We start from the raw sequence: 14329 nt of genomic DNA on the forward strand, positions 1-14329 counted from the left end.
TTGTTCACATTGATTGGTGGGTAATTTTTAAGTTCCCTGTTCCGATTGGGTAGATACGGCTTGAGGGCTACCTGGCCACCTGGTATGGCATTACATTCATCCTTAAACAATATTTAAGCTCAGGAGATGTCATATAATGTAATATAGCTATGTGGGTACAGAGTCAGTCCTATGCAAAATAGGAAACAGTGAGAGTAGTAGAACTATGAGCGATATAGTAGAGAATAGATGAAGAAAGGGGAAGTTGAGGCTGGGTGTGTATTCAGACTTAGCTGTTTCTCTTGCACCGAGTGATATCTTCAAGCCGATTTTGTCGTTAGCACTCCAATAGATGAAAGAATGGTATGGATGGTGTTAATTGCCGTATTTGGATAACTACTTTTGTAAAACTTTATTTCTTGCAGAGGTTCTGTCCAGAAGCAGATTCCAAAACCATGTTGCAGTGCTTGAAACAAAATAAAAACAGTGAATTGATGGATCCCAAATGCAAACAGATGATAACCAAGCGCCAGATCACCCAGAACACAGGTAACATCATGGCCTGGCTTTCCCCGTCCCTTTGAGTGGGGGCTTCAGTGGAACTGAGTTGGCATATACCTGCCTTATTAAACTACAGGTGTTTTGTTGTCTGTGGGTTTTAAGGGAATGGTCTGGATGCAATAAGCAAAACGACTTATTCTTTCTTCAAAGAGTATCTGGGAGAACAGAATGGAAGTCGTAGGAAAGAGGAGACAGGAGTCAGGGCTGGAGTTCTTTGAAAACTCTAGAGATTTAACAAAACTTCCTGCATGTGGTAGGAGAATATATGGGTAATGTCTTTTAGAAGAGAGAAATTTTGGCTCTGAGTTGCAAGACCTTGTAACATAGTTGGTAAGCTGAGTCAGGTAATCTCAGTGTTTTCCAAAACCTCTGTTATGGGGAACATTGGTGATGGCTGCTTGGTCTTCATGACAACTACTAAGAATGCAGGTACCAGCAGAGCCCGTGGAGCTGCTGCAAAGTAGAATTCCTGGGGCTCCATCTCCACCTCTACTCTTTCATTAAATTCTGTTGCTGGGCTGGTTAAAAATAGCATAGTGAGAGCTCGGTAAGCATTTAGCGAATAAACAAATCAGTGGTTTGTTTGTGGTCAGTGACATAATATGCCCCCTTTTGAAAGGTAGATCTCTAATGTTTGTGAATCAGGTGGAATATTTTATCATGTTCTTATAACTTTCCACTCCAGATTACCGCCTAAACCCTGTGTTAAGGAAAGCCTGTAAAGCTGACATTCCTAAATTCTGCCATGGTATCCTGACTAAGGCCAAGGATGATTCAGAGCTGGAAGGTCAAGTCATTTCTTGTCTCAAGCTGAGATATGCTGATCAGGTATAAACTGGCTTGGACTCTTCACAGAGGTGTGGTTGTAGAGGCCCCTCGACTCCTGGTCATTTTTTCTTGGGAAGTTCCTAGCTTGCTCCTACTTTCCCAAGACCTTTTTCATACCTTCCCAAATTGGGCCAAATAAAAAGCTGCAGTTGTGGGGCGCCTGGGTGGCTCAGTCTTTAAGCATCTGCCTTCGGCTCAGGTCATGATCCCAGGGTCCTGGGATAGAGCCCCGCATCGAGCTCCCTGCTCTGCGGGAAGCCTGCTTCTCCCTCTACCACTCCCCCTGCTTGTGTTCCCTCTCTCGCTGTGTCTCTTTCTGTCAAATAAATATAAAATCTTTAAATAAATAAATAAAGCTGAAATTGTCTGATAGGCTGATGAAGGTCTCCCTTTGTCACATGTAGCGGCTTTCTTCAGACTGTGAAGACCAGATACGGATTATTATCCAGGAGTCTGCTCTGGATTACCGACTAGATCCTCAGCTCCAGCTGCACTGCTCAGATGAGGTAGGATTTGGGTACGAAACTGGTTATGAACAGAGCTGGTCAGAGAAATCTTATTGGAGAAGAGTCCTGTTTTCTCTTGCCCTTCAGCCTTGAATCCAGGATAGTTGAAGGCCCATCTTCTGGATTCTCCATTGTTTGAGTTTCTGGTTCCCTGTGACACTGAATTAGACTTGGCACTGGTCCTATCACTATACAGTGTTGGTTCCGTGTTTCTCTGTGTACTAGAGTATTCTTTTTATTTTATTTTTTATTTTTGGTATTTTTTTTATTATGTTAATCACCATACATCATTAGTTTTTGATGTAGTGTCCCACAGTTCATTGTTTGCGTGTACTAGAGTATTCTTTTATTATATATGTCTCCATATAGTTTGTTCTTCCCTTCTCCTTATTCTGATGGTCAACCTAGAATACCCTGAGACTTGCCAGAAAGATAAAGTGCTCCTCTAATAGCACTAAAGAAATGCCTGTCCTTGGAAATTATTTGACTTCCTAGCTAGAAAAGGCCATGTGGAGAACTTTGTTCAACAACATATGTCAATTTTAGGGGATCATAGCTAAAGATTTTTAAAAGAAGCTTACTCATACAGCTGTCCAAAGAAAACTAAGTTTTTAATCTTTGGTGTGGACTGTGTTTTAGAACCCCTTTGTGTGTGTGTGTGTGTGTGCACGCATACCACATACGCACATGTGCTGCCAAGTTGTGAATCTGAGTTGACCCTGAACCTTATAAAGCATTTGCTTTTAGTATTTCACTTGGTTATATCACCTTCCTCCTGTATCATCAAGGATAGCCTTCTTTGTGACCAATCCTGGGACAGTCTGACTCAAATCTCAGGGTTGACAGCATAAAGATGGGTACACTGATTGGTTTTCGACTCTGTGTGCCAGTCCTCGTGAAGGAGGATGGGGCCTCGCAGCTTGTACAGGAGGCAGGGGAGTGAAGTCCATCGGGAAACTGTTTGAGAGGACCTGTGGCTCCGTGTGGGAGGACCACCAAATCTACAGGCTGCAGAGACAAGGTTTCTGGTGAGAGTAGAGATGGCCTTGTGTTTCATGTGTCTCTTGAACAGATCTCTAATCTGTGTGCCGAAGAAGCAGCAGCCCAAGAGCAGACGGGTCAAGTGGAGGAATGCCTCAAAGTTAACCTGCTCAAAATCAAGACGGACACTTGTAAGAAGGTAACCACCACCATCAGTGGCCCTTTTCCTGCCTGCTTTCACTCCTTTTTCTTTTTCCTTCCAATGCTGTCCTCTGACGTCTCAGGGGTAACATCTAAACCTTCCTCCCCAGAATTCTACACACTGTTCCCTCTTAGAAAACCTTAATTGGGTTCTTAACAATTAATCACCTATACCTTAAGTATTCTTTCACATGTACTAATTATTTGTGAGTATGTCTCATCCCCACAACCAGGCCGTTGTTGAGGGGCACTGTGAGTATGCTGCCGAGAGCAAGATGTCAAGTCCAACATATCAGTACCTATACTGCATCCATAAAAGTCATTTCAGAAATAGCACATAAAAACAAAGTTAACAAAATGTGACTGCTAAGCATACATTATCTTGTAAAACTGCAACTGAGATGATCTATCTGATCTTTTTTAAAAAACTTTTTCTTTTTTTGAAAAGTGTTTCAATGATGTCATTGTTGAGTCACGGTGACTACTGTACACAGATCTTTTCATCTGCTGAAATGCTTCCGATTGCACACGGTCTGAGGAGGGAGTTGGCGGAAAGCTAAATCCAGATATTTTCCTTGGACTGCTTTGTCATCAAATCCCATTTAACTTTGAAGAGGACTTTTTGAACAATATTTGAGTTTCGGGTTTTGTTTTCTTGTTTTTATTATTGTTGTTTTATTGGGACTATAGTCTTTCCATTGAAAGCAAACTATTTTTATTTAAGAAAGCATTTCTAGGGGCACCTAGGTTGCACGGTTTAGCATCTGACTCTTGGTTTCAGCTCAGGTCATGATCTCAGGATCGTGGGATTGAGCCCCGCGTCAGGCTCAGCATGTTCTCTTTCTCTCTCTAAAGTAAATAAATAAATTTAATTAAAAGAACAAAAAAGCATTTCTGGCCTGTCTTTACCTCCTATTCTTTCATCGTGTATAAATGGAGAGACTGCAGAGCTGATTTCAGTTCCATCATTTTTATATTCCACTTGTTCGGAACATCTTTAAACTCAGTAAGAATTGTTCTTGCAGTAAAATTTATGCTCTGTCAGTCTTTTTTTTTTTTTTTTCTTTTGAGGATAATGGAGGTAAAGTGAAACACTTTGCAAACGTTGACCGTTGTTTGGGAATTTTAAGATAGCATATTACTCTGATTTTCAGATTTCACATTTTTCAGTCTTCTTAAAGTAAGAAAATAGCTATGTTATACCAGTATAAATATTAATACTTAGTATTTAATAATATGGCATGCCAGACTGCCAAAACCCAAATCTGATTTTATAACCCCACACTTTACTGAGCATACAGCTTTGCTTACACTAGGTCTCCCAAGTGTATTTATGGAATTAAATCAGTTGCTAAAAATCTACATTCTGTTCATCATCACCACATTGCCACCTATGTCGACAAGTTCTGTTGCTAACCCTCAGCCTTCCCTCCTTGACTTTTTTGTTTGTATATAAAGTATTTGCAGATAACAGATCTGATGCATTTCCTCTACAAAAGCTCTCTGCGATGATTTTCCCTCCCTAGGAAGTGTTAAACATGCTGAAGGAAAGCAAAGCAGACATCTTTGTGGACCCAGTCCTTCATACAGCGTGTGCCCTGGACATTAAACACCACTGTGCAGCCATTACACCTGGCCGAGGGCGTCGTAAGTCACTGTTGACTCTGACAGTCTCTGAACGATCTCTCAGACTCCCTCTGAGAGCACGTGCAGCCACTCTCTTGTGTAGCTGCAGCTCAGACACAGACAGCATCCTCTGGGGGCCTGGTTGATGCTGGAACTAGGCTTTTGTGGCAGAATGAATTTAGGAATAGTCCTTTGGGTGTGAACTGACCTAGCCATGACCAGATGTACGGATCTGATGAAAAGGGAAGGTTGAGTACTTATCAGGGAAGCAAAACTTAGTCATCATCATGGCCCTCTTCCCCCTTGTCCAAACTAGAGCAGCTTCATCACCTTTCCCAGTAGCCACACTGGGTGGATCCTGGGCAGGTAGAAAGTTGTTTCCGAGCCAGACGTGCCCAGTAAAAATGAGAGCGGTTTTAAAAGTCTCTGGGCAGCTGGCCTTGGAAGTTCAGTATCATTCTTCATGTGAAATCTTGGTTCAAGTTTCCTAGAATGGATTTAACTTTGTATAGCCCATAAATCTGAATTCTCTGGTGGTGAGGTCCCCTTCTCCCAACCTTACAGAAATTTCTGTTCTGGACAGTTTCAGACTCTTCTTATCCCTTTTCTTCCACAGAAATGTCCTGCCTCATGGAGGCCCTGGAGGATAAGCGGGTGAGGTTACAACCCGAGTGCAAAAAACGCCTCAATGACCGGATTGAAATGTGGAGTTACGCTGCAAAGGTAATGACCGAGAGAATCTCCTGAAACGGTCATCTCTCTGTCATTTCCCCAGCTTCTCCACTGGTCTTGTCCTTGTTGCGAGACCAGCAGGGAGGGTATTCGAAAAGCCACCCCAGCTTCCCTGAGCCTGCAGCCCCCATCTGCTTTTGCCACGGGGCTGTGTCCGCAGGCTTTGCCAGGGCCAGCGCTTTCTCTTCATTGCCGATAGTCCACCACGGAAAAGCAAGTCACCCAAAGGATGGGACTGAAGCCAGCCATGCGCAGAGAACCCAGATGTCATGCCCATGGGAAAGCAAGCAGGCTGGTCACTGCTGTCTGAAAGCTTGGTTTTCTGACTTGACCCAGTGTTTGGGAGGAGCATATGTTTATGAGACTAGCCCTAGCCCTCGGCTAGGCTGAAGCAGGGAAATAATTGGGCAGAGAGACATCAGGACACTGGTGAATGTATGTGGTACCCGGGCAGACTGGGGCCGGGGAAGATTTTTCCTACAAAAATTGAGCCTCAGCGAGAAGAATAACCGTTCTTCTCCTGTGTACATTGCGTTGTGGTGTATAAGACACACTGATGGCCATATTACCTCGCTTGAACCTTGAAACCCAGCGGGGTAAGTGGGGTGATTATTTCCTCACTTTACGGTCATGGAAGCTGTGACTTGGCCTCAGTAAGAAAGTCAGGTTTCTAGATCCACGCTCTTGGTGTCACCCACATCGGGACAGACATTCCCAGTTGCCTTAGATTAAGAGAGTGATCACAAGAACTGCGCCCACTTTCTTGACCAGTTCCTCCTTTGCCCACTTGAAAGGTCAAGGTAACAGGCAAAGAGGAAGGACCACGAAAAGTCTTCACACCTAGATGTAAGGGAAATGAAGGGACGGGTTCACAGCTGTCCAAGTAGCAAGCCCGTCCCCTCACCCCTTCTTCCAAGGGACCCGAGTTGGCTTGGAAGCCATCAGTTAAGTGAGGCAATGGAGAGGCGCCAGGTCAGTCTCTCCCTTGCTCAGCCTCTCCGCCAGTCCGTTGCGAAGCATTGCTGCCATGACCCCACTGCTGGCTCGGTGCCGGCAAATGTCAGCGCACAGATCACATTCGTCTGAAACCTCCCCGCTCTGTGGGATGCGCAGAGAAGCAGATAGACATAGCCAGATGTCTCTGGGAAGACCCTCTCGGGCACCCAGGCTAAGGTGAGACCCAGAAGAGCAGGTCCCTGTCCCTGTGCGCCTGGGGAGCCTTTGGGCCCTGATTCTGCTCTCGGGGGCTGCATAGAGGTCCATCCGAGAAAGCAGAGAGAGGAGCACAGTATGGAAACTGGCTAGACTGCAAGTCCATGACTGTGGGAGTGGTGCAGTGTGTTCAGTCGGCCTGAGTCATGTTTGCACAGTGTTTCTGCTGGGGGGCAGTGCTCACGATTTAATGGTGAGTGAAAAGAAGTCAAGATACAGAACCAACATCCAACACAATCTCAACTGTTCTCTGTGTTTTTAAAAATAAATCCGAATACATAAGAACCTGTGACATTCTGCAAGTAACCACCTCCCACCCCTTGGGCCTCTGGGTCTTCAGCTGTAATGTGGGAGTAATAAAATCTACTTTCAAGGATTGGTATGAGGACTAAATGATTGAAAACATGTCAGTGGGGCACCTAGGTGGCTCAGTTGGTTGAGCATCTGACTCTTGATCTCAGCTCGGGTCTTAATCTCAGGGTGGTGAGTTCAAACCCCACCATGGGCTCCACGCCAGGTGTGAGCCCCGTTGGGAAAAAAGCAAAGCCATGTGGAGCACTCTGCCAGGTCTTCAGTGTAAGGGCTGCTGCCAGGTTGGTGGTGACGGTCACCATGATGGATGGTATGAGACCCCATCTCTTTGTATTTGTCTGTATTTTCTCATTTTGTGCAGTAGATATGCCTGTATTATCAGGAAAAGGAATTGTAGCTCTGTGTTTGATTTTCTTGTCCCTGTCCTCTCTCCCCAAAAGAAATGGCATAAGCTAAACTAAGAATTGAGGGGGGCGAGATAGAGCTGGCACCGCCCTAGCCCACTTCTCTCTCAGAGGCCGATGCTGCGGTGTGTCTTTGCAGGTGGCCCCAGCAGATGGCTTCTCTGACCTCGCCATGCAAGTGATGACATCTCCATCAAAGAACTACATTCTGTCTGTGATCAGTGGGAGCATCTGTATATTGTTCCTGATTGGCCTGATGTGTGGACGTATCACCAAGCGGGTAACACGAGAGCTCAAGGACAGGTAGAGCCACCTTGACCGCCAGAGGAACTACCTGTCCGGTGCCCAGTTTGTACAGCCCTCCTGTATAGTGTGCCCACTCACCTGGTTCTTCTCACAGGTGGCACCAACACCCATGTTAGAGCAGCAGCAGGTGTCCTCTGCATTGTCCCGCCTCCAACTTCGCCCGTGTCCATGGTGCCCTCCTCCTCCTCCTCCTCCTCCTCGACCATTTGTGCAGCAGCTGCAGCTGGCCGCTCTGGTTATTGCCTGTGTTGGCAAATTGGGGTTTACCTGCCCGTAGACAAGTCTCTCTCATACCAATGGAACTACCAATACTTCCAGAACCAACTTACCTGACCTGCAACTCAAATGATTTTTAAAAAAACAAAACAAAACAAAACCAAAAAAAAAAAAAAGAAAAAGAAATTTTTAAAGAAAGAAAAAAATGTATATAGTAGCACATCTCCTCCAGGCTTGATTGGGCAATGGGGTTATTTCTTCTGTGTGACTGTAAAATGAAGGCAGGACTTTAGGGGGAAAACACACCACCCAATATGCTATTACTGGGATGTCTTGCTCATTTCTCAAAAGCACTTTTGGACCATGTGGAGGCCATGGACTTCACCGAGGAGTGGGAAACCACTAACCAGCCTGCTTTGGGTCTTGTTTTCTTCTGGGCTGAAACAGTGATGCCTTCCAGTTCCCACTTTAACAGAGCGACTGCTGGTCACGATCCCAAGGCCATGAGTATTTCTATGATCTCCTCACTTCAGTGAAGTAAAGCAAGCATGAGCTTCCCTGGGCCAAGGGCAAACGGGTTGGGGAGGAGATCAGAAGTGTGTGAAGCTGGTCAGCCACTTGATCTGCACCGGGAGGCTGGACTCTGAGTCCCAAGGCACAGGATCTCCAGGCATCATCCTCCTCCAGGCTAGCACAGGACTCAGTCATATTTGGATTGACCCTGCTGGGGGATAGCAGTTAATCTAGAAGGCCTGCTGGGAGACAGTGACTACAGCGGGGGAGGGAGCTCAGGGCAGGAAGGAGGGGCAGGGATTGATTCACTTTGCTTTATGTTTCAGGCAACAATGCAGGTCAGAGACAGTGGCTTATAAAGATTTAGGCGTGGTCTCAGGGTGTGACTGGCCGTCCAATGTGACCCTTCTGCAGGCTCGATGCCACCTTCCCAGACAAGTTCCCTTATGCCTCTTTGTGGAGAGAACTTGGAAAGTTACTATGTTAAAAGATGGAGCCTATTCTCCGTGTTGTGTTTTGTTTTGTTTTGTTCCCCTTTCTGTCCATTTGCTGCATACACCCACTGTAGTAGGCATTGGCTAAATGTTGTACTTTGATGATTCATCAGTCTTTCCAGAATCTGAGCTTTATGGAAGCAGTCTTCCTGGCCGTCCTCCCTCGTCCTTCCAGTGTGGGATAACAGGTTTGGAGTGTAAAAGGGAGGGGTGCAAGCATCAGGGTCCAACCTGGCACACCTTGGTTTGAGTTTGGGCATGGAGTTACAGTGGCTGCACAAGAGGGTGGCATGTACAGTAGGAGATATATTTATATAATATATATTTTATTAACCTGTTAGACGTCCACAGAGTATTATAAATCACGTGCCTAAAACTGTCCACATAGACCATGGCACCCTTCCTTGCCCTGCCCCTCCTTTGCCACCGTCCACATGGGCTGCAGGACCTACGCAACATTTGTCTCCCCTGAAATGTGTTCGATACAAAGTGGGTCAGTGTGTGGATCAGTTGATTCAAATTACTCTTTGTCTAATCTGACTGGCATATATTTGAATACTGTGGTTTTCTTCTTTTTCTTGTTGCTACCCTTCCTGGAGGCAGTGGGGTCCAGAAACCAGCTCTGTCCCCCTGCCTAGGGTACTTCAAGTCACCAAGGGGAGCTGCTAAGCTGCTTGGTCCCCTCAGTCCTGCTCTTAGGGTCTTCCTGATTCTCAGCACCTGTCCTGGGATTCTTTAGCCTCATAAAACTTGAAACTCTTGGAGTCTGGGCAACAGCCCCCTGCTACCACCATTGTGGGACTGAATTGGGCTGGTCCAGATGGTCCACCTCCAGGGGTTCCCACCTGGGCTGCAGGAGCTTGGGAATGAGAACTGGGGATGTCATCTAAACGCAGGCCCCCACCAACGTGTCTGGCATGGTTTACAGGATAGGATAAACATTCATCATTTGGTGAGTGTGTGCATACCGCTCTCCATCTGTACATTCTCCCTCCCAATGTATGTAAAACATCTCCATAGTTTAATGTGTCTTGACATTTTGGGTTTGTCTTAGTTGTCTGCAACAAATCGGGAAGCTTGAAAAGGAGTTTGATTCTTGAAACATTTGTCATCTTTAGAAATAGTCAGAATAAAAGGGATAATTCTGCCAGTATCTTCAGTTGCTTGTTGCTAGAAAGCATTTCATCATTCTGCGTGGAGTAGTTTCAGGTGACCGGTTCTTGAGAGTCCCAGGTAGTGTCCTGAGCAGTTTTCTACCTCCAGGGGGCCCAGCACCATCTGAACCTGTAGCTCAACTGTATCCATTGGTCCCTCATTTGGTGGAACAACACAGGTTCTGGGCCTCATGGATTACTAGCCTTATGGGTCAGTCGTGAAATCAGCTAGTCGAGAGTTAATGAAGAAGAGGAAACCATGGCCCTAGTGGAGGAGCCGATGATGGACCTTGTCCTTATCTCTTCTGGTGTCTAGCCCATGGACAATAACAAGCAGCCAGTGATGGGGTTGGGGGGCAGGGGGGTGGGTGGTTCCAAGGTCAAGGCTTCAGGCACTTGCTGAAAATTACAGTAGCCAGGGAACTCATCTGGCCTTGTCAGCTCCCTCCAGTATCTCAGGGAGTCATACTCAATGTGCTCCACAATGCTCGAGAGGCACCAGGAGGTTACTCTCCCGGGCTGGAGGCCATGCGGTACAGGAAATCAGAAATGCAGGCAGGCTGTCAAGAACAAGACTGTTCCCTCTAACTGAGTTTCTCTCACAGAAGGGTAGCTCTGGAAGTGAGACCTTTACGCTGGTGCATCCCTCACCTTCCTCTGCTCTTGCTTCTGTCCCAAGAAAAGTCTCTTAGCAAGATGTGCTGAGGTGGGAGCAGAGCAGAGGCTCAGGTTCACTCCAGCAGTAAAGCCTTCCTCCTCTGCATTCCCTGGAGAACCCTCAGTTCTGTGGGTCCGGTCGGCTTGTTCGGAGCCAGCCTGTCCCTGGAAGCCAGGGGATTCTGGTGCTCTGCAGGCATTGGCCTGAATTCCCTGCAGGCCTTCCGGGCCTTCCGCTGTCTCGTATCCTGTACTTTCTTTTCTGGGGGACAGAGAGCAGCTCTGCGGGGGGGGGGGGGGGTCTGCTTTCCCAGAAGAGGTGACAGAATGATCAGGTTTCACTTCCTCCCATTTCCCAAAGTCATGTAATAAAAGAATCCAATAGTAAAGAGGTCTGTATTAATCCGTTCACATATCATCAAAGTGGAAAGGAACTTATGTGCTGACTTCCCTCTATTTTCCCAAGAGAAGATTCACTCTCGTGTGTGAGAATGACTTCTGGAAATGTCTCCCATCCTCCCCACCTCCGGGCTGTGGTACAGCTTCTATCCCAAAGACCCCCACTATAGTGAGTCATCCAGGGAGAGGTGGATTGCTTCATGTAGCTGGTCTCAAATTCTTTTGAGAAAAGGCTCTCATTTCCTGCTTTTTCCCCTACCCCACCAAAAACTACCCACACTCCGAGTATAGCTTATGTTAAGTGAACAGATACGGAGAGCCACAACGCCAGCCAACCCAGCCTGACACATTCAACCTAAATTTTGCCATAGAACAAAAAGAAGAGGGCTTTTTGAATTGTGTGCATTTAGGTATATAGTATCTGTATTTCAGATTCTTACAAATTTGAGAAACCTGAAAGATACCTTTTATTTCTCGCGATTTGGGCGGCACCTGCATCGTTTATCCAGTTCCTTGAGTTTCTCCTGGGCCTTTAGGGACTCCTCTCTCTTCACCTCTTCTCCTCTGGTCTCCGATTCCCAAGGGCCATGGGGCCAGAGCTGATGTTCTGGCCTGCCTTTGTCTTTCTTACTGTCTCCCTCTCTCCTCTGCTTTCGGTCGGCCATCTCTCTAGTACTCTCCTCTTGGTCCTCCTCTCCATTAGGACCAGGGTCACACGTTAGGTCAGTCTAGTTCGAAGGCGAAGCCCCCTTCCTGCCCCGGCCTCAGACGACAGACAAGTCATACAAACCCAGACTGACTCTTCAGAGTGACCAGCTTCCCCGAACATCTAGGGAGGTCACTATGGAGACCCAGGGACTGTTTGTCATCCGGACCACAAGGTGGGACTATCTGCTTGGGCTGGTGGTGACAGGATCCTGACGGTTTCCTCTCCGTGCCTCCTCCCAAGATCTGTCACCACACCCCAGTAGGCATGTTGGGATTCGGACAGTACAGAAACCTCCCTAGGCAAGGAGAAAGTTCAGATAGTGCCTCTATATTCTGTTTTTGCCTTCCCCCCCATCATGGAATCGACACCTGGACCCCAGAGCCCAGCAGGCCCATGCCCGAGCCAGGGAGGCAGGAGCAGGCCCCCGGGGCAGGCTGCAGCACGCGGGCTGGAGGGGCTGCGGCAGAGCCGAGCCGGCCATAGGCTTCCTGACGGCTCCCCCTGGCTCAGCGTGCCCAGGTCAGTCCAAGCAGGAAAACAGACTGAACAGCAGGTGCTGTGTGAGATCTTAGGCCTTGAACTTTTTTTTTTTTTAAGAAAGAGAAAAAAAGTGAAATTAACAAGCCTCTTTTGTAAATGATTTTTCTTTCTATGTATAAAATCCCGGCAGTTCCTTGTTTTTACATGTTCATGCTGTGTAATTTTGAGATGTTACTGAGATCCTGAACATAATGTGCATTTTTTTCTGTACAGATGAAATGGGAGAATTTAATAAAGAGTTTGCAGGTTTTTACTGGTGAAATCTTCTCTGGTGACTGGGAGGACCCCCGCCTGCTCTGCCAGGAGCCGCCGTGGAGCTGTGTGCACTGACTGAACTTGCCGCCGACTCGCCGCACTCACTGGCGTCCTTTGTCTCCTCAGCTGGGGAGGTCAAGCAGAGGAGGACATAGGACCTTTAGAGGAGAGCCAGAGGTCAGATCCAAGGGGTTCTGACTTTCAGGCTGAGGTGTTGGGAATGATTCACTTGACGGACGTGTTTAAGGCACGGCCTAAGGCTCCTTCCTGGGGAGAGCTCCTAGCCGGGACCTATCCTTACAGATACAACACGTGGATGGCACCAGTGACTAGTGGCCACCTTCCCACTGGGGCCAGAACTAGGCCGTATTTCTTCTCTGTGCCCCACCAGGTCCCTGTTGGTCAGCCCTCACCTCCCCACCCCAACAGCCCAGTCCCAGGGCCAGTGACCTCTGGGACACCCTGAGCCTTCCGCCTCCTCCACTGTCAGCAAAGCTAATTTGCGCCGGGTTGTTAGACAAAGTCCACACTAAGGAGTTGGCACGATAGCAAGAATTTCTCGCAGTAGACATGTGCGTACCGGGATTCAAGTGCTGGGACGCCCAGTGAGAGAGGACTAAGGGGTCCTAGGACAAGGGTTTCTTCTCAGAACTCCTCAGATCCATTTTCGGCAGGTGCCACATCAGTGTAGCGCAGAGGCTGGGAGAAGGTGAAGTGTAGAAGAAAGGAGGAAGACGGCTTGAGGGCCTTTGAGCCCCAACTACAAACACTACAGGGAGCCCTGGGCAGCCATCACCCTGAATGGGAGGAGTGTGGGGCCAGATGCTCTAGAGAGTCCTCGAGAGGCTGCCCCCCTGCGGTGTAAGCATGGGAGATGAGGTTCCGGGCTCAGGCTCCTCGTCACTGGTATCCCCACAAAGGAGAGGTGGGTTACCTTGCCCCGCTGCACTTGGCTCCTCCTGGAGACACTACAGCAGTCTTGGGGACCATGCTGCCTTAGCAGTCTCTGAATGACTCCCCCCCCCACCGTAAAATTCTGTGTGCCTCTCTAGTAAAAGATCCTTGACCAACTTCAATCCTCAGAGGTATTTGCATTTGTTCTCAACAGGGGGTAAGAGGGGCGCCTGGGTGGCTCAGTCTGTTAAGCATCTGCCTTTGGCTCAGGTCATGATCCCGGAGTCCTGGGATTGAGTCCCATATTGGTCTCTCTGCTTAGCAGGGAGCCTGCTTCTCCGTCTCTCTCAAATAAATAAATAAAATCTTTAAAGGGGGGGTGGGGTAAGAAGAAAAGGATTTTAATCAAAAAGGGGAGGACCTTAGATACCCAACTCTCAACTAGATGAAGAAGTGAGAGAGGGTGGGTGTGACCTGGCTTTCTCAGTTCATGAGCAGCAAAACATGATTGTCTGCTTCTGCCATATGTGTTTCCCTCTGACTAGCCAGATTGGCTTCAGGACCTGTTTGACCATCAGGCTCCAGGCTGGGGTGGCTCACCTGTCTCCAGAGTCTGCCGACCCTGGACAGGCTCCCTCTGGGAGCTGTTGGCCTTGGTCCTGGGATCCCACCTCCCTTGCCCAGAACAACCAACAGCACAGCAGTATCTTCTCAAATTCCCTGTATTTGTGGAGAAATTTGAACAGTCTGGGAGAAAAAGGGGGCCCCACGGGGTAACAAAAGGCAGCAGACTAGGAGGAAGCTGGCTGGAACAAGGAGGGAGGGTCCGGTGCACGGGCAGCCCCTCGGA

At 47.7% G+C, this 14329-nt stretch overlaps 1 protein-coding gene across 1 annotated transcript in view; it reads left to right on the forward strand.

The window, feature by feature from the left end:
* The window catches only part of GLG1 (golgi glycoprotein 1), a 159867-nt gene extending 147275 nt beyond the window's left edge, over nucleotides 1-12592 (forward strand). Inside the window, exons 20-26 of the mRNA XM_035024785.1 lie at nucleotides 405-528; nucleotides 1226-1368; nucleotides 1773-1874; nucleotides 2947-3054; nucleotides 4583-4703; nucleotides 5299-5405; nucleotides 7482-12592. Of these exons, the coding sequence (XP_034880676.1) occupies nucleotides 405-528; nucleotides 1226-1368; nucleotides 1773-1874; nucleotides 2947-3054; nucleotides 4583-4703; nucleotides 5299-5405; nucleotides 7482-7649 (873 nt within the window). The 3' untranslated portion in view covers nucleotides 7650-12592. The remainder of the gene's footprint in view (nucleotides 1-404; nucleotides 529-1225; nucleotides 1369-1772; nucleotides 1875-2946; nucleotides 3055-4582; nucleotides 4704-5298; nucleotides 5406-7481) is intronic.
* The last annotated feature ends 1737 nt before the right edge of the window (nucleotides 12593-14329 follow it).

Source organism: Mirounga leonina, unplaced genomic scaffold, assembly GCF_011800145.1.
Source record: "Mirounga leonina isolate KUSES-001 unplaced genomic scaffold, KU_Mleo_1.0 Mir_180, whole genome shotgun sequence".
Classification (NCBI taxonomy): Eukaryota; Metazoa; Chordata; class Mammalia; order Carnivora; family Phocidae; genus Mirounga; species Mirounga leonina.